A 25,516-nucleotide genomic window follows, 5' to 3' on the forward strand; every position below is an offset into this window, starting at 1 on the left:
AGAAGTCACAAGCTGGAACTGGAGCAGCTCTCTAAATGAGGAAAACAGAACAGTCAGTTTTGCTGTCGGTTGTACACAGTTTCTTCAATAATCATTCTCTTAATTTGCAAAACTGTGCTACAGGCTGTTTGGAAAGGGATGCGAGTACAAAACAAGGTAACGTAGCTAAAATTGAAGCAAAATCAGCAAGAAATTTACATCTATTTCAATCGATTTTTAACACAGCCTCTTCTCCGCCCCCCCCCCGCCTCCCCCAAGCCCCAGCTTTTCAGTGCATTGCAAGTCCAAGAAATCCCATGCACAGAAGCTACAAGAAACTAAACTAGAACTCCAGAAAAGACAAAAGAACTTACAGTAGGCAAATTTCTCACCCAGGGCAGACAAGATTCTGCGGCACTAAATACATTTTCAATTATATTCCATCTTTAAAAAGTAATCAGAGAACAGACAGCAGTTGCCAAAAAGAGCCCTTCTGGTTCTCAAGTACAGGGCTGCTCTCTGGCTGCCATGGAAACTGAGCCCTGCCTGCTCTGGCCCTGGTACGGTGCCACACATGCTCTCAAGCATTTAATAAATATTAATAATGGAAAAATAATACTGATAGATCAGAAACTGAACATCTTCGCTACGAAAGAAAATCTGGCAGCAAAGCTGACTCCATGTGGCTTCAGCCCAAAGGCTGTATTGCCTGAACTAAGGCAACTATAAATCCAATTCCCTTCTAGTTTCTAACACCCACTGGAAGGTTAATCTGACTGTCAGTCCTTATCTTAGACTAAAAGAAGGCAGGAGACCCGGAGGGAAAACTGAAACACTTCCACTAGGGTTGAGGTAAGCCCATGGTTGGCTGTGCAAAGCACTGGAGTAGAGTGGGGGAGTTTCAAATCTGCCTCTTGACAACATTTCAATCTGGATGGGTTTCATTTTATTCTTTCGACCAGTTCACAGCACTGTTGCAACTTCTAACATCTAATCAGTTCGTTATCTCTTGAATTTCAGACAGAATCCTTCACCGAGCAGAAAATCTGCATTAATTATATCACAGGCCCTTTGACTCTCTTTACTTCCCTCGCAGCTCTCTAAATAGTAATAATTTTAACAGGAAACACCGCTAGAAAAATCACACTCGACATTTGTAACATTTCCTGCACAAGCACCATAGAACAGCAGAGGTTTCCCTGTGGCTACAACCAGCTGTCAGCACTAAGCATGGGGACAGGCAGAATGCTTCCCTACCAAGGCCGTGCCATGCAGAAGGAAACAAGCAGCAACACACATCTCCATCCCCATCACTCAAACTCAGCTCTCTCATTTGTTTTCCTGAGCAAAGCAAAGGAAGAGAAACTGATGTCTTTCAGCATCTTAAAAGGCATTTAATAGAACGGAAAAGCTGAGGTAGCAGTAACACGCTTTGGCAACATCTTGCCAGAGGAAAGCTGAAGGTAAATGGAAACTCGTGGGGTGGAAGAAGGCAATGAGAGAGGCTGCTGTGAAGGAACACTGCGAGGACCAGGATCTGGGTCTGCAATATTAGTAACAGATAAGAGGATCAATAGTTGTCAGACGTTGTCAAGCCTTACACTTCCAAGCCTCAAGTGTTTAACATCTCTTTAGGCAGACCACAGAGTCAAGAAAACTCATTATTTCCAGCCCTGACAGATCTCTCAGATCAGGTGCATCAGATTAACATGTTCACCAACACATTCCACTCTGCTACTCCAGCTTCCTAATGTAGTTTGTTTAATTCATCTCTGAACACTTGCTGGTGAATATTAAATAACCCTAAGCATCTTCCATCCCAACATCAATCAGGAAGAAACCACATCTCCACCCCATGCTAACCCTGGCTCTGGACTACAGCAGACAAAAGAGAGCTGGTCGACACTGACTTCCAATGTCCCTTTTTACACATCAGGATGCTCTGGGTGAAGCCTGCAGGCTGCGGCTCCAAACATGCCTGAAATGACAGCTCTGTGCTCTCTGATAAACAAACCAAGTCACGGTCAGTTTCGACTGCAATGTCATCACTTCCTTCTTGAACTTAATCATTACTTTTTAATCTTCCCATTCTTTCCAACCTCAGGCAAGCTTTGCAGATCTGGAACTGCATCTACAGTCTATTTCTTCATACAGCACAGCAGCAGCCCATAAAACTTAAGCTTCCCTCTGTAGCCCCCAGCAGCCCATGTAGCCCAGTTTCCTCCTCTGTACTTCCTGCAATCCTGCCCCAGTCCCACCTCAATTTCTTCCCCAGATGAGGACTGGCAGTGACAGCAAAGCACCGCTTCCAGGAGATCAGCTGCACCTGTGGTTAATAGAGGTCCTCAAGTGTGTGTGCCTGGAGGTGAGGAAAAGCAGGAGAGCAGGTTTCACACATGTACTTGATTTACATGCGCTTGATTTCTACATAAAGAATGCAGCAGACAAAAGATAACCAGGAAACAAACAAAGAAACAAACAAAACAACCAAAAAACCCCAAGCAAGTTCAGTTTCTCAGAACAGACAATGAGAATGTAGCAAAAAAAAAGGAAGAAAAATGAGTAACAGCATTTACTGCATTACACAAGAAATCCATAAACTAGTTCAGACACCAGCTTGCATGCCCACACTGCACAGATGACGACACTGAGGCCACAGGAAGACATGCAAGCAAACAAGCCCTGCCTCTGCTCTGCACTTCCAGTTTGAGCACGGCCATGCAACCCAGTTAATTGATTGCCTCCAAAATCAAGAGCTTATCATCATGCATATGCCAAGGACACCTACAATCCTCCCCATGGTGACGTCCACCTGCATCACTGGAGTAACACAAAGCAATTACTCAGAACAGTGAGTACTGTCTCAACACTGAACTTGAAGAAAAACTGGAACAGACAACGGAGGACAAAAAGAAGTCACAGAACATATCTGACCGTTGTGACTCCTGCTGCTGTCTCACCTTGGCACGTCCTAAAACGTGTGAGCCCGGTGCACCATCACACTTAGGCCACATTTAACTCTTCACAGGATCCAGACTTCAGTTCTCAAATAAGTTTTTGAGCAGAAAAGCAAGGAGAATATCAGGCTGCCTCCCAGGCTGTCACACAGGCAACAAGAGCCAAACCCCCTATTCTCTGCACACAAAGCCAGCAGCAGAGCAGCAGTCTGGCCAGCAGCAAGCAGGGCTCAGCTACAAGCCGCAGACTGTGGCCCCAAGGTAGGGCAGGAGCTGAGGGAGCAGATGCTGATGCTCCAAGCATTCATCCTGCATTCCAGACATGTATGAACAGCCTTTAAAACAGTAACTCCCTTCATACTGCATCTCATACCTTAGGCAGCCTCAGTCCTGTGCCATAAAATATACCTGTGAGCAGTGGCAACCAGAAAGCAACAATGCAGAAAGTACCTCGATGCAAAGAAGGAAAACGGAACTTCAAAAGGCACCAGTAGTTCTGCATTTGGATGTGTCCCCCTGCAGGCAGACACCACAAAGCTGAAGTGGCCTCGGAGCTCATTTCATTTTAGGAAACTGGTTAAGCAACTGGGTGCTTCTGGCAACTGTGCCATATTTCAGAACTTATCACTGCTGAAATATTTAAGCAGACAAAAAGCTTTATTAATTTGGATTAATTGCACTAAAATGGACTTTTTTCCTTAAAAAAAAAAAGGAAAAAAAAAGAAAAGAACTGGATTCCTTCAGTTTAATTCATTTCCCACAAATAAAACCTCTAATGTCAGTCACCACATACCAAGGAAGAACTTGGTCCTACAACATGTAGAACAAGGCTGCTGTGCAGCCCAGAATAAACTTAACACAGTTCACAAGCCAGTACTCAGTAGTTCGCCCTCTGTAAGTGCTACAAAGTCAATATCTTGCCATGCTTCATTTCCTGAGCTGGCCATGCTCACACCAACACAGCAGCACATAACTGATGCTACCAGCCATAACACAGCAGGGTTACTGAATGGACAGCAAACTCCCAGGAGATGACACAGAATGGTAACCAATCCTACTTCTACTCTACAATTCCTTTTAAAAAGCCGATATTACACCAGCGGAGCTCTGGAGGAGGCAAAAAACACAACCCAAACCCAACAGCAGCAGTCTATGCAAGGACGGATGGTAGAAGGAAGCACATGGTTCTGCACTGTCAGCTTGTCAACTCCCTGCTCTTCACAAAAGAAACAAAAAAAGCTATCTTTCAGATGGGTTAAAGAAGCACCTGCTGAGTATGTGTGTATACATTGTGTGTATGTATATATAAAACTATATTAGCAGTCCAGGAGTAATTTCTGTAATAGTCCTCAATGACTGATAGGATCATAGAATGGTTTGGGTTGGAAGGGACCTCAGGGATCCTGTAATTCCAACCCTCCTCCACAGGCAGAGTTGCCAATTGCTATATCAAGACTTGCAATAAATGTCAAGTTCATATTAAAGAGAAGAACATCCCTGATGTCTTCACACCCAAAAATTCCCCCTTCTAACATCAGGAAGTCTCCATTCTACCACAATCTACCCCACTCTATTTTTACCACCCCAACAGTATAAACTGTCTGAAGCAGATCAGATGCAGTTGTAGCCCTAACACAGCCCAATTCCTGCTGAGCACATGTTCAGGACTGTGTTTTACACACACTCTTCCAACACAATGCTTAAAGACCTGAAGGAAAAATGGAAGAAAACCAGCCTGGATACTGCTCACCACTGAATCACCTGCACTAGACAAGAAGCTCAGGCCACAAACCTGAGCTCAATGTGGAGCACAGGGCGCACAGCCTGAAGATGCCGCTCCATCCATCAGCCTAACATCTGCACAGCAGCTCCCAAAGCACAGCCTGCTACCACCTGCAGCTCCCCAGGCCTTTGCATGGCAGCACGCGGAGGGGCCTTTAGCCAGGAGACTTGCAGCAGCCCAGCATCATGGTGCTGCGTGACTGCCCACACTGCCACAGGTCACTGCAAACTCACAGGTTTCCGTGCAAACACTCGCAGTTAAAACTGACCATGAGTCCCAGCTTTGTTCTCAGTCAGCCACAGCATCAATGAGCTTTTTGTAACCTCAAAAATCCCAGATCCAAGCTGCGGTAGCAGAATTCCCACATAAAGCACGTTCCTGTCTGAATGCTGCTGAACGTATCACAGACTTATGCATGCAGTCTGTCAAGCCCTGAGTCCAAAAGCACCAGAAATACCAGGAGGGGAGTAAACTCTTGGAAAGGGCTGACAATAGCAGGACACGGGGAAATGGTTTTAAGTTGAAGGAGGGAAGATTTAGGTTGGATGTTAGGGGGAAGCTCTTCACTAGGAGAGTGGTTAGGCCCTGGAACAGGCTGCCCAGGGAGGTTGTGGATGCCCCGTCCTTGGAGGTGTTCAAGACCAGGTTGGACGGGGCCCTGGGCAACCTGATCTAGTAAAGGTGTATGTTTGGTGGCCCTGCCAGGCAGGGGGGTTGGAACTACATGATCCTTGAGGTCCCTTCCAACCCGGGTCGTTCTGTGATTCTGTGAAATAAAAGTTATGCTTTATCTCACAGCATCAAAAAGTTCCCTATGAACAAGAGTTTGGGAATCCCAGCTCTCCACAAACTGATGCACTCCGAATACACGGAAAGACACAGCAGTCAGTGATGCTGCTAACGGGATATGCACGGGAACACACAGCCACTGACTTCTTTATTTGCTGTACTCTTACAGTCTGCACACTTCGAAGAGTTCAGTGAATTAAAACCTGATGCTATTTCAATGCCTGCTATTCTACAACGATAACTTGAGAGATGTGGTACCTGCTGAGCTGGTAACACAGCACAGCCCCACAAACTGCCCCGTGTTACTGGGTGCCACTCACACACAGGACCACACCAAAGGAAAAGGCACAATACCCAAGATGGGAAGTACGGTTTCTTTGCACTCTGTTCCCTCTCATTAACACGGAATCCATCAGTACAACGTAGCTAAGGCTGCCCAGCAGCACTCTTTGCCCATCAGGGTCGCACACACGGATTTCAACACACACCTTGTGGGCAGCTTTGAAGCATGGCTTCCACGTGCACACCTGGCTCTGCTCACAGCCCTGTCCCTGCTGCCCACCGGCTTGACCGAAGCGGGCGGCCCCGGGGACCCGATGCGGGCGGCGGAGCAGAACGGGGCCACGCCGGGGAGCCGTGCAGCGTCACGGATCTGCTGCTCGCGGCAGCCAATGGGCTCCGGAGCCGGGCACGGCGCGACTTCATTCATTCATTCATAAAAAAAAAGAGGCGCAGCACATATAGGAAACGCGCCCTTCCGGGCTCGGTACGGCGCTATACGGGCCTTAACGAGGCTCCCCGCCCCACCGGGTACTCACGGCAATCCGCCTCGTCGCTGTTATCCGAGCAGTCGTTGTCCTCGTCGCACGCCCAGACAGCGGGGATGCACCGTTCGTTCCGGCACTGGAACTGGTCCTTATCGCACTCCTTCGCTGCTCCTACGAGACACGGGGCCGCGCACGGGTCAGCGGGGCGCGATCCGCCAACGGGGGAGTCCCGGGGTCGGGGTCGGTCCCGGAGCCGCCAGCGGGGAGCAGGGAATGAATGGGGATGGGGATGGAGCCGGCGGGGGGCGGGGGACGTTCCCCACGGGAGCACGGCGGTGCACGGAGCTTTGTGTGCTCGTGGAAGGGCCGCTACCGCGCTCCGTGCACCGGGTTGGAGACGGAGGATAAAGAAACGCGGGGACGGAAAATGACGAAAAAGACAAAGAAAAATGGCAAAGCGAACCGAGGCCAGGAGCCTTCCGTGCATCCGCCTGAGGGGCAGATCGCGGGGAGAAAGAGGTGATCGGGTACCGGCGGAGCTCCCGGAACGGGGGAACGAGCCGGCTGAAGTTGAGGGCGGGGGGACGGAGCAAATCTGCTTTGCAGACGCCGCTTTGCCGAGGCACAAATCCCTGCAGCGGGGGATTAAAGGTGGCAGCTCCTGTCAGCGGCGCTCGGGTCGCGCTGACCGGCTCACACGGTCCCCGCTCCATCCTCCTCCGCTCGCAACGCCAAGCAACGCCAAGCAACACCCGGGGCCGGTGGGACCCCCGCGCCCTCCCCGCATCGCACGGCTAAACCGAGCCGAGCCGGACCCACCTTTCCCGAGGTCCAGCTTCAGCAGCAGCAGCTGGAGGAGCAGCAGCCGGGCGAGCGCGGGCCGGCACATGCTGCCCGCTCCGTCCGTGGCAGCGCACCGTGTGCGGGATGCTCCCCGCTCGCCACCACGCGGCCCCGCCTACAGCAGCGCGCCGCCGTGACGCGCCCCCGCTGGGCGGAACCACGCGTGTGCGCGCCCGCACCGCAACCACGCGCAAACGGCATCGGGAGCGCGCAACGGGAACAGCGTGGAAGCGGCCGGTAGCTCCGCATCTCCCGGCCGTGTGCCTCCGGTACTTGGGGGCGATGCAGCTCCGTCCGGGCTGCAAAGTGCCGCTGGGAAACGCGTGTGTGAGGATGAGCGTCACTAACCTCGTTATGAACAGACGCGTGCAGGTGTAACGTGAATGTAACAGTGCAACGGCATCGACGTGATGATACGGGGGGTCTTTGTTTAAGAAAAGAATCACGCACTGATTGTACACGAGCCGATGCGCTGCAAACCCTGCAGCGCTGCCGTGTCAAACGCACCTGTGCATTTAAAGGGGCTTGTGCAAGTCAGTGCTGAGCAGCGTCCCATAGTCCGAGCCGGGCGCTGATGGCTGTGCGGGCTGATTTAGGTTGGATGTTAGGGGGAAGTTCTTAACTAGGAGAGTGGTTAGGCCCTGGAACAGGCTGCCCAGGGAGGTTGTGGATGCCCCGTCCTTGGAGGTGTTCAAGACCAGGTTGGACGGGGCCCTGGGCAACCTGATGTAGTAAAGGTGTATGTTTGGTGGCCCTGCCAGGCAGGGGGATTGGAACTACATGATCCTTGAGGTCCCTTCCAACCCGGGTCATTCTGTGATTCTGTGTCCCTGGGAGGGATCTGAACGCTGCCAGACAGTTTTTGGATATATTGCAAGAATTGCTCGGAGCTGAGGAGGTGTTTCTCATGCATCAGGTCAAACACAGACTGATAGAGCTGCCCTAACGCCCAGCCTGCTCTGTTTCCTAAATTAGAGCTGGAAGCGGCTCCAAAGGCAGCAGTGGAGCTATTCAGGATGAAACAGGTGCAGAGCGTCGGTTGCAGCAGTGATCTGCTGTGATCCATACCGGAACTTTGGTTTTTCTAGGAGCTAATTTGGCCGCGTGCCTCTCACTGAAAGCAGCCTAAAGAAACTTGTCCTAATTAAAGAGCTCAGATGACACCCGACCTGCTGGGATTTCAACAGCCCCTTCTGGCCGTCCATTGAGGCGGCTGCTGGGAGCCCAGTGTCATCGTAGGGATATCTGTGTCCCAGAGGCAGAGAGGAAACTGGAGAAATTAAAGGAAGTTAAGGTAGGGAAACCATGTAGCATGAAAGAGAAATCTCATTTTATCTGATACGTTCTAATAGTTAATTAAAATGAATAATTTACCTCCCAGGGTCCATCTCTGCCAGGAGCTCAACTCTTCAGTCACCAACTGGAACAGGAACTCAGGCTTCTTTTACCCAGACTGGAAGTCTGTAAAGCAACAGCACAGCTGTGTTTGATTGATGGCCAAACAGTGTCCAGCATCTCATACACAACATTCAGTAACCACTGTATACAAAACACATGCTGATAGTCTGCGTTTCCCAGTTGGTGACTGAGGTCATTGTACACACAGCAGTCAGTCTGTCCTATCCACATGTTCTTTTGTTCTTCAATCACACAGGTGTGTACACACACACCCTCCCAACCATTGATTGCATTTGGACAGAGGTTGGACAGACATTCAGAAGCATGTAAAAGCAATGCACTGAGCTTAGTGTCAGTTCACCTGGTGCTTGAACCTTCTGCCCACCTACTGCACACTTTCCCTTCCTTGCAGAAGGACGAGGTGCAGGATCAGACCAGGAGCTTGTCTTGAGCAACGTGCTGCAAGCAATTGTGCCCGGTGTTTGAGACGCAGGAGCATTTTGTTATTAATCACATTGCAGCTGGAGGGGCTGAGGATCAGCTGTGCAGGATGAGGTGGGCAGATAGTAAGGAAGTCCCTCATCTGAAGCCTGGAATGCCTGCACTACTGAGAACACACATCAGTGTGACCAACACTGTGCTGAGAGATGGCAACAGATTTCATCTAACCTGAGTGTGCTGCTGGCAGCTTAGGACAGCATCAGACCATCCTGACTTACTGCTGTTTGCAGTCAAGAACGTCAGTAACCGTGGGCCTCCCCTGCCCCATTACCTGCATCAGAGAGACAGACTGCCCAGCAAAGAGCTCTCTCAAATGTGGAAAAACTGAAGGAGCTTCATCGTTTTGTCAGTAGAACTCTGCTAAATTAAACAATGTATGTGGAAAAACAATCTCAAGGAAGAGAAAGAACAGGTGTAGGTAGGATACATCCCTTGGGAGGTCTCCAGTCTTTCCTCTGAGACTCTCCACGCTGTGGAAGCCAAGTGCCTTCAGCTGTTTGTACTGACACACACTCTTTAGGCCACTATTCTTCTCCCATCAATGTAACATCCCTCTACAATCTCTTTTTTTCCCCTTTCACATCGACATTTAAAAAAGCAAAGCCCTTCGCTATTCCTGGAGTCACTTTCCAAGATATCCCCTGTCCGTCAGGCTGACTTTTTCCATCCTGTCTCTCAGCTTGGCAAATCTAATTCCCTCAATCCCCTCACGCATTTTAGATATGCTAATGTAATATGTTTTCCAAACAGATATTTAAATTAAACCTTTTAATTAAGTTAGTTGAACCAGTGTACCAGCGGCCAGATCCCTGCCAGCTGCTGGGTCAGTACCTGCAGTGTTATTTAAACTCTGTTCCCTAACCTGACTCTGCTGTGAATTTCGAGCTGTACGCAGTACTGTGTGTTACATCTGAAACTAAAACTCACTTCTTTCTGTTTCTACTAAGTGAAAAAACAAAACAAGCTCAAAACCCTGTGGAGTATAAGCAGGTTCACTACTGATCAGGGCTTGTCCCCACCTCCTGAAGTTGGTTCCATCTCTTGGAATTACTATAGCACACCACCAAATTCTGTACAGCATAAGGACACCAGAGTTATTTTTCATGTAGCTCTTATTTATATTTTGAAAGCTAGAGATAAATTACTAAAAATTGGAGTATATTCCTGCTTTCAGAGGCAGGTGACACTGCCTTTCATTTGCATAAAGCCTTTTTGTGAGTGTGAAAGCAAATCAGTGCTCTAATTCTTCAGTGTTTTTCTTCCAATCCATCTTTTTATTTGCACCTGACTAAATGTTAACCCCTGTTCTATGCTCTTCCCCCCTCCCTCCCTGTAATTTTTGTTTTGTTTTAAAATACTTTGTTCAATCTTTTGCATAATCTCTTTTGTTTGTTGGCTTCTTTTTATTCTCTTTCAACTTCATCTTCCTTCCAGAGGATTCCAGTCCCCCAAGTCAGCTGCTTGTTCTTTTTCTTCTCACATTTCCTATTTAAACCCATGCCCTAAACTATTTTGTCTATTGGATCCTTCTTCCCCTTTCACTTTCTAGGGCCTTCTGACAGCCACTGGGACTTTACATTAGCTTCCTTGATGCCTAAAAGGCCAACGTAGCCCCCTTGGCACATACAGTCTTCTAATGACATCCTTATTTTTATCTAGCTCACGGCCTATTAAAGAAAGGAGGACATCCCACAGACTTAAATTACGTTACAGGACTCATCAGTTTATCATCCAAGAGCTGTGCTGCAAACCAGATTTCTCTGACTTCCATAGTCATTATTGATCTTTGTCCCAGACCATCCTTCAGTTGCCCTCTAGTGAAGCTTAAGAAGCGGTTATGACACCACATTGCCATGCTGCCTAGTGCTGCTTATTATGAGACTGCACCACTTCTATACCCATCCTCCCATTTCAGTCCAATATGCACCACATCACACAGTCACTGACACCTCAAGATAACAGTCTGCATCTCGGCCATACATATGATTCATGCATACTTGGGGTATTTGGAGCAATCCTGACTTACAGCCACTTCCTTAAACTTAGATTAAGTATGTCTATCTAATCTCAGGCCCACACTGTCCACTATGACTGCTTGCTCCTGGTTTTCCATAGCATTTCAGCTCAAGTATGAACCATGTAGCGTACCCAGAAGATGCTGTGAAAGCTTCCTGAAGGGTATTGCCCTTTCCCATCTTCCATACTATGCTCTTGTTCCTGCAGCCTATGAGATTGTTTGCAACCCACTGGTAAAGTTGTTATTCAGCCAGAGAGGAGTTAACACGGAAGGCTTCTGCCCCTCATTCCCCTCCCAGGGCTGACCACTGTGCCATAGCAGTATCCCTGGACAATGGATCTTTGAGCGCAACCAAACCCACAGCCACAATAGGGATCTTTCCCATTAATTTTAATGAGCATAAGAATGAAGGGACTGAGAAGAAAAAAAAGTGAGGATTAGGTGTCTGGCAAGATCTTTTGCATGCTGGAGGAGCATTGCTGTAGACTGAGCTGCTCTTTGCTGTGGTACAGTGACTAATCACCGTGAAAGCGAACAGAAATGCAGACTTCAGGCCATAGTTAGTAACAAGTACAGTGGGATTTTTTCAAGATGTTTCACTTCAAACTATTTATCCTGCTAATACTAACAAAGGAATCATGAATTGGAGCAAAACTGAAGTTGACAGTGTCTCGTGTAACTCTGCAGTGACCGTATATCTGTGCTGTAAGGCAGCAGATTAGTAGCACAGACTGCTGTTTGCTCTACAACTCCCAAAGGGCTGAGACACAACAAAGTAAGCCAGCAGCAGCAACAAGCCTGGATGATTTTTTTCTCTCCTCTTTAACAATTCAGTAAGCTGGGCACTCACCCTGCTTTTCTCACACATCTGACTTGTTCATGCCCAGGAGCTTCAAGGTAGTGGTGTGTTGTGTGGGGATGGCAGGAGCAGGACAAGCTCTGGTTCTGTGGGGTGCAAAGTCCCCGAGCTCCCAGCAGCCCTCCAGAAAGCTTTGAGCATCCTGATGGCTCAGACAAATTCTTTTAGCATTAATTATAACATCAAGGAGAAAATAATACCCAAATGGGAATTGAGGATCCTGTCTGCATTGAATGTTTCTCACTATACAAGGGCTGCCCCAGAAGTAATGCCTCCCATTTTATGATGCCCCATGATATCACAGGTGGATGTTGGTGGGATGGCAGTAGAGGTTGAACCTTCAAACCAACATCCTGTTTTGTACTTGAGAGTTCGAGCTATCAAACAGTATAAATGTGCTCTTCGTACCTGTGTTGCTTCCTTGGAAACACATAAGAGGCATCACTTTCAGAGCAACCCTTGTATTTGTATGGATTCTGAATGACAGCAGAACATTTTCAAATCCATTTTGCTTTTGAGCCAGTACTGACCCTCTGTCACACTAAGTGGTGGACAGAGCCTGAGTCATTCAATCTGTATATTCCTATATATATTCCTCCCTTAATGAGGGAATATCAACTCAACATCTATTTTCCTTTTTAAAGTGAGAGATCATTAAGAATAATTTTTCAAGAATCAACTGATTCTGAATGTTGTTTCCCTTGCTTTCTCTTTTGATTTACCACCTTGCATTTAACAATGGTTTTCAAAGATATCCTATTAAATATTGCCATCTCATCAATTTTAATCCCTAAATAACAAGAGAGCGAATGTAGCCTTGTGCATAAATAAAATATTTGAGCTTGGTCAGAGTGAAATTATTTGCCTTTCAAAATGGGCAGAATTAAACTAGTTTTTAAAATTTCCCCACAGGATTAATGGAAGATGGGGAACAAATGGAGCAACTGGGAGATGGTTTTTACCACGTGAGAAGAATGCAGTTATCACCTTACACATGTAGGCCTGATGTTTGAGTATCCCCTGGCTTTGCATAGTGCTGTGCTTCATCAATGATAACATTTGCTCTTCACGGTGTCTCTATGAATAGTTTCATTACAGCCACATTAAAATTGTATTACATGCTACAAATGCAGCCTTGTTTACACTTCTAGGTTGTGAAAAACTTATTTCTTTGAAGCTGAAAACATTCGTATGTGATAGAAACATATGTGCACTCCCAGAGCTACAGTTCTTTTGAACAAAGTTTCCGAGAAGATGCCCATTCAGATTTCCTGCCCCTTATATCACTCTGCTACAACAGCAGTTGACAGCTGAACCCTTGTGGCACTTTGTCATATCACATAAAGCATCAAGTGATAGATGTGCTTCAGAAGAACATGTCCTACAGGCATCGTATTTAGAAGCACAAAACAGCCTTCCTTCCTACCCTCAAAATACTCGGTGTTGCAATTCATTCCTAAAACACAAATGTCTCCCAGTTCCACAAGTGTTTGCGGTTCAAGCCTGAAGGAATAGGAACAGATTTTTACCAGTAGTCTAAATCAACCCCGAATCCCTCCTGCTAATTCAGCTCCTTGATTTGCCACCCTTCTTGCACCTCAGCACTGGTTCTCCTGCGGCTCTGGCAAAGAACAGTATTTGTGTATCTGCATGTCTGCACACATCCTGTCAGACTCGAACAGTTTGAGCTTCCACTGGTGCTTCCTACAGTCCTTGGCCAAAGCACAGCAGTTCTTACTCATGGCACTCCCACTACCATGACTTCATCTCATCCTCTCTGCAGAAAGCTTTAGCCTTGTTCCTCTCCAAACACATCTGAGCTTAAAATCATTTTTCTATTTCAGTATGACCTGTGCCAGCCAGTAGGATTAGCACAGACTGCGTGTCCCCTGCTCAGCAAAGGCTGATCGTGCTATTTGTGACAGAGGTCCATGCTTCCCATGAGGAAACAGGGCAATACTCTGCAGCCACACAGATCTGGAGCAGATCTGAAGGCCTGAGGACATCACAGCCCTGCACTGTAGCTCCCATTCACCCAGAACATGGCAAAGCCCATGCTCAGATCAGGTTAAAGCAGCACGTGTTCAGCTGGTTTAGACTTAATCCCCACAGCATGGGCACACTCACCCACTGGAGGGCACAGGCCCCAGGGGCTGAGCTGGGTTCCCCACAGATCAAGACAAGTCCTCAGAGCTCATCTGAAACTTAATTTTCCAAGAGTCTTGTTTGTCTTACTGTTAGAAAGTGAACACTGGAGAAATTCACGTAATCCCACCCAAACCTTTGGCATCTGTTTTGGTCTATACTAACCAACTCTGTAGGTCCCAAACACATGGCATAGTGTCTGTATCTCATAATTCAGCAGAGAGTAACACCTGCTTTTAGTCCAAAAGGGAAACTTTGACTCAGTAAATCCCCCAGCCGTCACAAAGACACAGAGGGACATAATGACCACTTCCCTTTGTAGAGGTTTGCAATATTATCTTTGCTGTGCCAAAACAAATTCAATAGAACAAAACATCAAGATTTGGGTCTTTTGTGAAACATTTGACAACCAAAGTCTATAAATTCATTTCCCCTGTTTCATTCCTTTCTTTATCCTGCTGCTCTGAAAGTCCCGAAAGGACAATGAAAACCAGCCTGACTCTGCCTGTCTCAGACAAATAAAGCTGGCATGGACATGGACTTACACTCAGCCACCCACCCACAAAATTTTAGCTTCCCAGCCATCAAAGCACAATCAAAACTGCATTTTCCTGACTGTCAGTTTCTCTATGCATTTTTCAGAGTGCAGATGTAATAGGTTTTACAGGGAGTCCCTTTGATTCGTGCCAGCCTTGCACATTCTCATTCTGCCTCTAATCTCTCCTTTGTGGCACGAGGACTCGGGGCGGTGGGCATGGATCCCAGCGGACACTGATTACCATCCAAATTCCCTTTTGGAAATTATCCCATCTGGCAACTACAGAACCCAGAGCTTCGACCCTCAGCCATTGTTCTTCTCCAAAATGAGCAGATTCAACTTTATTATAGACTAAACATTTGTTGTATTTTATGCTTAAAGCTCTCTCTGTTGACCTTCCTGTAGGATTTTATATTTAAAGGATGAATAACAATTAAGCAGTCTGAATTATGTTATTTTTTTTTTTTCAGAATATGTATAAAGAATTGCTCCCCAAGCTTAAATTTTGCATGTCAAGTTTCATCTGGGAGCAGATTCGTTTTTACAGCTCTGTTATCAGCTGTGCAAACAGGCTATTATTCATGTTCATCGAGGGTCTAACAGCATTATTAGCCTCTCAAAAAATTTGCCAGGCCAGGAATATTTATGCAGGACCCATTTCAGAGAGGGAAGAAAAATGAGACAGGGCTGAACAGGTCCACAGAATGCAACCAGCAGCCCTGTATGTCTCACCCCTGAGCTGAGAGTGATGCAGTGATCTCCTGTTGCACACTCCCTGCAAGGAGGCTCCAATCAAATCTGTGTGCAGCTCTGCACTGTGACCTCTCTCCACATCTGTGGTCACATATGCAGGATGCAGATGGTCAGAGAGCAGTGTGATCTCCTGCAGGGAAGGCAGAGCTGGTATGTAGGCCATAGCAGTGCCTTGCAACCTGGGAGCGTTAGCAGCCATAGGGCCCTGCAAGCACTGAGGCCTTACTGTGAGCTCTATTCTACATCAACCTGACTCTTCTTCTCCAACTAGGAGTGTAAAAGCAAAGTCTTCCCTTAACAAAAAATCCAACAGCATTTAGTTCTCTCTGCATTTACCTGCAGGGTGGGGTTGTATTTTCATGGATTTTCTTATGTCTGTTCACCACATTTCAGAACTATTTGCAAATAACAATCTGAAAGCACTGTACAGTATGCCTGCAAATCAAAAGTAGTCTTGTGACTTCTATGCAGCAACGATAGTACTTCAGATGGCAGAGATAACAGCACTTAACAGAATTTACCTTGAAAGAAGCCAGCTTGAGTCCTGAAGAGCAGAATGGAAATTTGCTGGTGGACAGAAACTGAAGAGAACCTTCTTAAAAGGCTGTAAAGTAAGAATTAATTTAAACGATACCCTTCTGCAGTTATTGCTATAGACAGAGGAAAGAGTTACTCAATGACCTTGAGGCCGTATATTTGTCTTACTGGCCAAAGTACAAGATGAGAAGGAAGAAACAGTTGTGCTTGCCTTACTTTTTCATGACTTTCAGCGAGTTCCAAATTCTCCATCTTCTGCCATACAAGTCACCCTGACCACCACCTTCTGATGCCTTCCTGCATTATTAAATAAGTATATTATTATTAAATAAAATTCATCATGTGAGATACCTGCACGAGGCTGACCCTTCATTTTCTTTCTTAGTTTCAGATAAAGTAGCTCACATATTTCAAAGAACATATTATTTCCCCAGATGAAAGAATAGAGTAACTCTAACACCATTTAACTGACAAGGCTTCAGAGCCTTGATCTTGAAGCAGAAACCACGTAACTTATTTATTACACATAAAACTATGCTATGCTTACATTATAAAGGCTGCTAATCAAGCACATAAAGCGATGTGGTTGCCTGTGAGACAGTAATTCATGTGCTCTGTGCACAGGCACCACAATGTCCCTATAAATGACACTGTCACACATGCTCTTTTCCATAAAATCCTTACCTCATTCAGTGCACAGAATGAACAATGTTTAACTAACGTGTTGCTTTCAATAGTTTATTTTCCCTTCATTATTCGCTCTCACCAGGCATTATTTATTGCACTCTATTCAGATTCTGCTTTGAAAACAGAATTATTCATCTCTTCATAGTCTTTTCTGTGGTGCTTATTAGAATAGCATGAATGCTTTGGACACTAATGAATTCATTTCTATAAACTTCCTGAGATGTTAAGGGCACATTTTTTTGCTAGTCTTGGAGATCATGTACAGAGTAAGAAATCCCAGCTGAACCACGATACCCAGCACAAACTGTTTATAAGCTGTGTTGTCAGACTTATGTAGAGCTTCATATATTCAGGATGAAGAACCCAATGGCTTCAACTGCAACACTGGCTGCTCAACAGTTACCTATTTTACAGCCCTGGAATCTTATCACAAAAAAGACAAACTCAGAGAACAGCTTTGACACGTTTTGTCTGACACAATTAGGATGCTCAGAATCAAATAAGAGTTCTCCAGCACAAGTGGAGATAACATCTATTGCTCTGCTTTTCATTTGTCACGCTAAAAAACTGTCACAAGAACATCATTTTTCCTTCTGTAGAACTTTCATCTCTGGCTACACGCTCCTCACTTTCTGCAGCATGAAAGACCTTGGCGCTCATTCACTACACACTATTGATTTATCTCCGGTGCACACTTCATTCTGTCCATATTTTAGTGAAGAAAAGGTCCAAGTAAAACACAGTGTCTGATCTGATGTAAAGTATCCCACAGTCCACCCTTATATCCAATCTGAGAGATGTCTGCCATTTATGCAGTCCAAACCTGTCTCAGTTATGTTGGCTGAGAGCTCATTTTGATATAAACCAACATGCAAATTAACATGGAACTGGGAATGAGAACATCGTGAGTTTATGCTGTTTTTTGTTTCTTCCCCAGTTAAGAAGATGAGACTGAGGCAATAAACTCAAACTGCTGCAGACTGCCTGAGGGGTTAAATAGCTGCTATAGAAAAAGTCCAGCTGGGTGCACAGACAACTTGCATCTGCTCTCTTACACATCTGTAACTAAGTCTATGAGTCAGAAGCATGTGTCTTGAGAAGTGCCCTAGGATCCTGGACAGGAAAGGTTCCAGCTAAGCTTGCATTATCCTCCTGCCACCATCTTCTCAAGCACCTGCATTGTAAAATAGCGTACAGGCAACTGAATGAACAGCTCAGAAATGCCAGATAATTTCCTCTCTGCGCATTACTGTAGGGCTCCTGTAGGGAAACACAACAGCAGCTTTGAGCTTGCTCCAAATAGTACTTGTTTGGAAATATCAAATCTCAGAATAAAAGAGGGGCTGAAAAAATACCAAACCCATCAATACCACTTCCCCATATTGCTCACTATATTGGTCATTTAAACTAATCACATGTGCGCAGCTTAGACTTGAAAGCCTGAAGGATTCTCATCACTTCACTAGTTAATCTGTTAGAGGTACCTTTCATATTGCATGAGAAATAAAATGAACACTAGATGTTTCCTTCTGCGCCACACAGATAGAGGCTGCTGTGCATATAAGCACAAGATAAAGGGATGCGGAGCACCAGGAAATCCCCCTTACAGTAATGGGAACATTACTGCACAGTGATGCAGTATTTCTGGCTCTAGCTTGCATGAAGCACAAGAAGGGTATGCACAGCAGGGCACTGTATTAGGCAGGTCAGTGGTGGTGGAGATCAGAGAAGTGGATGTTTAGAAATCAATTCAGGGGCCAGAAAGCCTGCTTACAGTGTTCCACTTCTGTGCCATGAGCAACAAGCCTGTCACTTGCCCTGACCAAGCTCCCAACAAAACCATAAGGGTTTAGTGGAGGTCAGCATACTACCCTGGGACAACATTTGCTTGTACAGGTGTTGCATTGCTTGGTTAAAATAAGAAGTCATTTAAATCCAATGATTTTTTCCACACAGAGAATAGCTTATCTGGGTTTGGATTTAGTTATAATCAATTACATGTTGTAAAAGACAGAATGATACTTACTCTCCTACTTGTAAGTATTCAGCCACCTACATACCTTCCATCTTTTCACAAAAGAGAACACGTGTTACAGGCATGGAAGGAAGAGCTTTTAAAACTTAAACTGCTGGCTCAAATGCATTTAGATAACTTGAAATGAGAAGCTCACCTTGGCACACAGCTGATTTGAGGACATCACCTCTGCACTGGGCCAGGCAAGGAACGACTTGGCACAGTGTCCTTCCAGCAGCCAATGCTTGGAGAAGGAGTGCAAGTGGTACAACCCTTTCCTGGACTTACACTTCAGACAAACAGCACTTCAGGGAATTCCTTATCTGCAGTTTGTCTCTGGACCCTTACAATTAATATCTTCAGCGGATTTACTTGTCAGTAGAGCTGTCAGTTTATGTGATGTTAGATAAGAACAAGGCCATGTATTAACTTCATTTTTTGAAGACTCAGAATCACTGTGCATGAGATTGAAAAGAGTAACCATCATCACTGCCCATAGTCTTTTTCAGATAAAGAAAGGATGTACCGTTTCCAGGACTACCCAGTGCTGTTCACTAATAGAACACATGCTTACAGAGAGATTTATCAAATCCAGAAAGATGATTGCTTCATTGTCATGAAAGTCCCCAAAAGTCACAGTGAAGGATGAAGTCAGGTAAATGCAGAAGGCTTGCAGCAAGAAGCAAAACTACTTATGTTGCTACGGACAACATGTTTGATGTACTGTGTGAAAAGCATTGCGTCTGCTATGCAAATTTGATAGCTCAAGTATAGGAAAATAAAGACATAACTAAAGTAGGATAGATTATTTAGTCAGCAGGGAAAAAAAATAAAAGAACATAACATTTTGGATATTACTTAAAAAAAATCATTTCTTTTCAAACAGCAACATCGACATCCCAGAAATTCAGTGTAAATCCATGCCACCGAAGCAGGTCTGACTTTGTAATAACCTGCCAGGGAACGGCAGCACACAATTTACTGGAGTTCAGTTCAAGGCAGTGAAAAGGAGAGGGGTTGTTTAGCTACAGGTCCTGTGCTGGTCTAGGCACTACATCCAGCTGTGGCGGGCAGGCACGCCTTGCTGTATCCTCTCTGCAACTACTGTACTACCAATCCCATGGCTTCAGGATAAGAAAAAGACAATATGGGAGATTTATTTATCTGTCTGAACTGTATGGGAGCACTGACTTGTAATCAAAAGTCTGAATGACAGATTAACCCCTTCAAAACTATTATTTATGAAACTGGAAGCACAGTTGTCCAGAAATACAGATGATCTCTATCACCTCTGATAAAGTTGCAGAAAACTGCTTTAGGTTAGCAGTTCTTTCCCTGCTTTATCATCCTTTCTATGTAATGGCCTCGATGCAATCTATATGGGATGGGCATATCCACACACCTTACTGCATTAAATCAGGAACTGTATTTCCATACGATATGTGACATTTGAATGCACCTATTGATATTTTTCCTTGGTTAATTAAGCACTGGGCTAGATATTAGCTCACATCCTGGCCTTCATCTCTCAGAGGTGATACTGAGCTCTGCATTCTAAGAGTGACATTACATCATACGAATTGTGTAAACTCTTTTGCTGTACCTTTTGGATAATCTATCTTCTGTCTATGGCTATATTTAATATTTCCTTCCTTCCTTCCACAACATCACATCATCTGCACCACGTTTTTGTCCTCTTAGGAATCACAGAATAGGTGAGGGAATCTCCAAAAAGTACCTTCCACTTATTTTATTATTATTTATTATTAGCAACGTATTCCAGTCCATTTTAAGAGGGAATCACCATCACTCAGGAACACAGTGTAAAAAGCCACAGCTGATAAAATGCCATTTTCTTGTAGAGTCAAAGAACCTGATAGTGATCACATTTCCGTTGTGCCAGCTGGCATCAGGTGTTAACTAAAGCCATAAGCAGCAATTCCAGTGGTAACAATACCTGAGTGGAAGCAAGCACACACCTGCACCTCACACTTACAGCTCAGATACCAGGAATTAGGCTCAGCTCACTTGTCACGGCACTTCGGTGGGGTTTAAAACAACTATGGAAAAGGAAGAAGACCTTATATATGAAAACCTGGATGTGTCACCCTTCCTATGGTGCATATTAGCAACACTTGTTTTGCTAGACAATAGCATTCAGCTGCGGATGAGTTTAATAGTTTCATATAAAGGAACATAACCAAAGTTCTTTATACTGTTTTGGACAGACAGAAAAGCTCGGTGTGTGCACAGACTGGCAAGGTCAGGCAGTGCCATTTCTGCTGTTGCCTCGGGTGACTGGGCCTGCATCACATAGGAGGTCCATAGGAATAGAACAGTCCTTGTGTTTTCATCACTTGATTAAAAAGGCTATCACAAACTATGTGCCATTTAGTGTCTCGGATTGCTCATCAGAATTCATTTGAACAGGCATAAAGTAATATTAATGTTTTTGCAACACGATAATGACAAAAACCCAAATACATTATATCGTTAATGCTTTATGATTTCCTCGGCACTTAATGAGGTTATTACTCCACTGATAAAATAATCTGTTAGACTCTGAAGGGGTTTGTGTCGAGATGTCAGCAGTTAAATGGCCGTGGAGGTGGTCTCCCTGTATAGCAAGTTCTACTTTCCTTCACAAGTCAGTGAATGCTGTGTGACTGTCACAGCCTTTTGTTTGCAAGCAGCAGCAGTAGGGCAGACTACATATGCAGCTTCACAAAGTGCTCATCAGTTGCTGGTACGGCTTAATTACTATCTATTATTTTATATTTTTTATAAAGTATTCAGCAAAATTAAATCCTGAGCATCACGTTCAGCCACTGTTATCCAATTTGGCTTTAGTCGAGTTGCATAAACAAGTACACAATCTCGAGATATTTCAACACAATTTATGGCTCCAGGGATGTAAGTTCCAGGAACAATATAATAGAAAATAAATAGGATTATTAATAAAAGTGATAAAGGAGATGATAAACCAATATGAGTATCACACAAACTACCTAATGGAATAATAAAGTACCCATTCTTCTCACCCATAGACTTAGATTTAAAACCTCTTTCTGGTCTCTGTCTGAAAACTCACTGCAGTTTGTTGCATGTCCTCCTACAGAGGAACGTGGCTCTTACTGCCCACGTTTTCCCCAGACCTATAGAAAACAGGAGGCTGTAAAGCTTATATTTACAGTGATGCTGTACAAAAAAGAGGAGATAAGATGAAACTGCTGTGTGACACGTTAAAGAGCATTAATGCAGAAACAGCACAGAATGCTGCACCCATTACTTCTAAAAATTACCCATCCTATGAAAAGTGATATGGAAGAAATGCTCAGGACATGCAGTTGTAGAATTTAAAACTGATTGTGGATGAAGTCTGCACTGTTATAAATCATGTAAAGAACCACTGTGATCAATTTCCTACGAATTTTTAAAATTACATGCCAGAAAAGCTGACAAACTATAAAGAAATTACTGCACCTACAGGCCCAGAAAACTGGGACTTTATCCCTCCTTACTCACTCTCCTACCTACCACTTCCCCGAGTAAAGAGGAGAACCCATTTTCCCCATTCAGAACCATTAGCTTCCATATATCCACTGTCTCTCAGCATGGCTGCAGGCTGCCAAGGACAGACTGAAGCTTTCAAGCCATGTATACAGGAAAGCACTTTCAGAACTGTTCTCTGTTATAGCCTGATCCTTCATGTCCACAGCACCATGACTGTATGCCTGTATTTTTATCTCTTATTTTCTCCCTTGCTTCTCTTCCTAGTGGGGCACATGCATTCTCTAGTTTATCTGCACATACTTATAAAAATGACTGTTATAAAGATAATAACGTAAATTACAGCTATGTCTCTTTGTTTAAAGTTCACTCAGATGTACAGTAATCACAGCAGCCATTATTAAGAAACTTAAATCAGAAACGAGTCAGTTTGATCGTTGTGGCTTTAGTGGTTACCTGAAGAGTAAAACATATCCCTTTGTTAAGCCAAGCTCTTGCTGTCACCACCCAGAATAATGCACCCTACACAAACCTGGGCTCAGTACGACATCCTTGCACATCGCCCAGCTTTTCTCTTCCTACATGGAAGCAGAACAGCTATGATTTTCAGGCAGCCCTCAGATGCACACCAACCACAGGTTTCAGCAGACAGCTCCTCTGTTTGCCAAGCAACAGCCACTGCGTATCCTGAAAGCTCCCTGGGATTCAAACAGAGGCTCTTGTTAGCCAGGCCCGTTCTGAGATGGCAAATGAATTGATGTTTCAATTAGGGCATCAGGCCAGGAAATTCAAGATGCTTTTTTCTTTTATACAAGTCTAGAAAATTAAGATTCCTTCAGTTCAAGCCATAAGACAGCCTTAACAGAAGGTGGGAGGCAATACCAGGATCCTTTATGCCAATCACCCATTTGAAATCTGTTTAGAGGCAAAAAAAAAAAAAAAAAAAAAAGCCTTTTTTCCTTTTGTCTTTTATTTTAGGGGCCTTTATTTTCCAGCCTTTCATCTGTCTCTTTTTCGTTGCTTCCTGGCACTTTGTGCTAACACAGAGAATATTAGGCTCTCACAGAAAATGCAGCTAGTTAATTTATTTCTGTATTCACTGTCAGATCAGTCTTGCAGGGTGCAGCCCACCTGTCTGGCTGGGCAGGAGAACTCCTGCTCACTTCAATTTCTGCAACACCTTTGTAGCAGTCTGACCTGGGTTTTCTTCAGGTTTTATAAAAATAAGCAGCAAGACAAACTTTTTGCCTCCCCCCCCCTATAGTTTCCCTATGCCAGAAATTTGCCACCTTTGGTCATAATGAACGGTAACTTATGACAGGTGTTCTCCAATTGATTTCAGTGAGACTGAAATCACATGGTACACAGGGTAAAACCTGGCTTCATAAGCATTAACATATGACCTTCTCCCCCAAGCAATGAATGGCTTTAAAAGAACATTTATTTCTACTCATATATGCATATATATACAGCTTCTAACATATAGAACCAAGAGATCAATTATATTTTTCAGTATAAGAACCAAAAGGGTTTAATGCCACATTCATTTAGACAACTGCCTGACATCCTTATCCTGCTCAGGTCACCTTTATGCTATTATCCAGTCAGCTAAAATGGTTCTGCCACTCTGTCGATATCCATTGAAAGTTTAAATCCCTCTTCAGCCTCACAGACACCCAAGCCATTTGAAAGCTAAATACTGTGTCACCGATGCTTAACCTACCCACCACTATCCGTGCACAAGGCAGGACCCACATTATAGCTCTTGTGTCAAACAGATACCTTCTGCAATAAAATAATAATATAGATCACTAGATACTGTATAGATTCCTAAAAATGGAGCAGCTTCAGATGGAGTTAAGGCCCAAAGAACTTTATGAAGCCATTATCCAAACCTTAAAGAGCAAACAAAAAAGAATTATTGATGGTTTTCAGCTTCTGTCCATCAGTCAGAAGCAGCTGCACCATGGCCACGTGTAAAGTGCTACAAGAAAGAGCACAAAGTAGGTAAGAGAAAGAATAAGATCATCCATCTTTTTATAAGAGGTCAGCACAGCCTGTCTGAGCACTGTCAGCCATGGAGTGACAGAGGCAGAGGCTGCTGGCACACGGATCCTTCTGAGACACCTTGCACATACTGAGGATTCCCAACTATGCTCTTAAGTTGTTTCTGTTCATTCTTCCCCTTCCCTTCTCAACTGAAACAGGGTCCAAAAATGTCAGTTACATGAAAACGCTGAGATAAATACCAGGGTAACAAGCTCATTAGAGTTTAAACCAGTGAAGTAGGTGAGGAATATTCATGTAAAAACTATAACTGCTGTAAAGAATCAGAAGTTAATTGGGTAAAAGCAAGGCCAGCCAACATTTAACAGAGGCTGCAACCAGCTTAATCTCATAAGCCATTTGGAAGACATTTTGAGAGCTTTTCAGAATCATTCTGAATAATCAGGTAGCTGCAGATCTTACCCAAAATGGGAAGAAAATTGTAGAGATGAATTTCAATAGCCTCCATCAATGCTGGCTTTTTGATTCTTCCTAAAATTCAAGATAATGATTTATAATCCCTCCAAACTATAGAGGAGAAAAAAAAAAAAAAAAAAGAAAAAAAAAAAGAGGCACCAATTGGCAGCAACAGATAAGGCTCTGAGGAGGGGAAAAAAGAAAGAAAGAAAAACAATATTAAAACTTTCCTGAACAGTTTCTTCCTTCAGATATTCCTGGATCAATTCCTCCAGGCCCAGAGAGCTCTAAATGCTGATCTCCAAATTCACAAAGGTTTCCACCAAAGTAGAGCTATGGCTTTTTACAACATGCATTGTGACAGGACTTTCAACTTACTATTGTTTTCTATTATTTATTTCTTCAGCACCAACAAAACATGCACGATTCATCTGACTCACAGAAGGAGGTGACACAGACTCTTGCTACTTGTTGATGAGGAGACTTTTATCTCTGTGGACTAACTTTTAATTTCATTCTTCTCAGTTTTGAATCTTTCCACGAGGTTTGAGATTCTAAGCAGCACAGCAAGGAATGGGACATGATTGCCACGCATTTTAGCACCAGAGGCGACTGCTTCTAATGCCTACTGCCTAGATGCACTTATACAACACACGGCACAAAGAACAAAATAGATTAAGACACTCTATAAAGAAGACAGCTTTGGGGACTTACATAGTGGTGGGTGACAAAATATTAATTAGATATGGGAAACTATCTGGAGAAATAGAAGATAGAACACCAGAATACGGTTGTCATCGCTGGCTTTGAGCCAATGGCACATCCAACAGGGGCTTACCACATTCAGAAGACTTTTCCCCAAGGGCAGAAGTGGTGTATCTGCTACTGCTACTACAGCTCAGGCTTGGAGTTCCCTCATCAAGTGATTCAAAAGGCTTCCCAGTTACAGCTTTATTCTCCTGCCTAAGCAATTATT

The 25,516-nt window shown here is 44.5% G+C and overlaps 1 protein-coding gene and 1 long non-coding RNA gene across 3 annotated transcripts in view; both read right to left on the bottom strand.

Moving 5' to 3' along the window:
* LRP8 (LDL receptor related protein 8) overlaps positions 1 to 7,252 on the bottom strand; it is a 132,317-nt gene extending 125,065 nt beyond the window's left edge. For both annotated transcript variants that reach the window (XM_015870590.2, XM_015870589.2), the window contains exons 1-2: positions 7,095 to 7,252; positions 6,327 to 6,446 (exon numbers count right to left, since the gene is read on the bottom strand). In XM_015870590.2, the coding sequence (XP_015726076.1) occupies positions 6,327 to 6,446; positions 7,095 to 7,164 (190 nt within the window). In that variant the 5' untranslated portion in view covers positions 7,165 to 7,252. The remainder of the gene's footprint in view (positions 1 to 6,326; positions 6,447 to 7,094) is intronic.
* A 611-nt stretch (positions 7,253 to 7,863) lies between these two features.
* LOC107317634 lies at positions 7,864 to 16,452 on the bottom strand. Its single transcript, XR_001556949.2, has 4 exons — positions 16,083 to 16,452; positions 15,851 to 15,933; positions 8,493 to 8,579; positions 7,864 to 8,388 (listed from the first exon to the last, which is right to left on the bottom strand). It is a non-coding gene; the product is annotated as an uncharacterized LOC107317634 (long non-coding RNA).
* Between the last annotated feature and the right edge of the window lie 9,064 nt (positions 16,453 to 25,516).

Source organism: Coturnix japonica, chromosome 8 (assembly GCF_001577835.2).
Source record: "Coturnix japonica isolate 7356 chromosome 8, Coturnix japonica 2.1, whole genome shotgun sequence".
Classification (NCBI taxonomy): domain Eukaryota; kingdom Metazoa; phylum Chordata; class Aves; order Galliformes; family Phasianidae; genus Coturnix; species Coturnix japonica.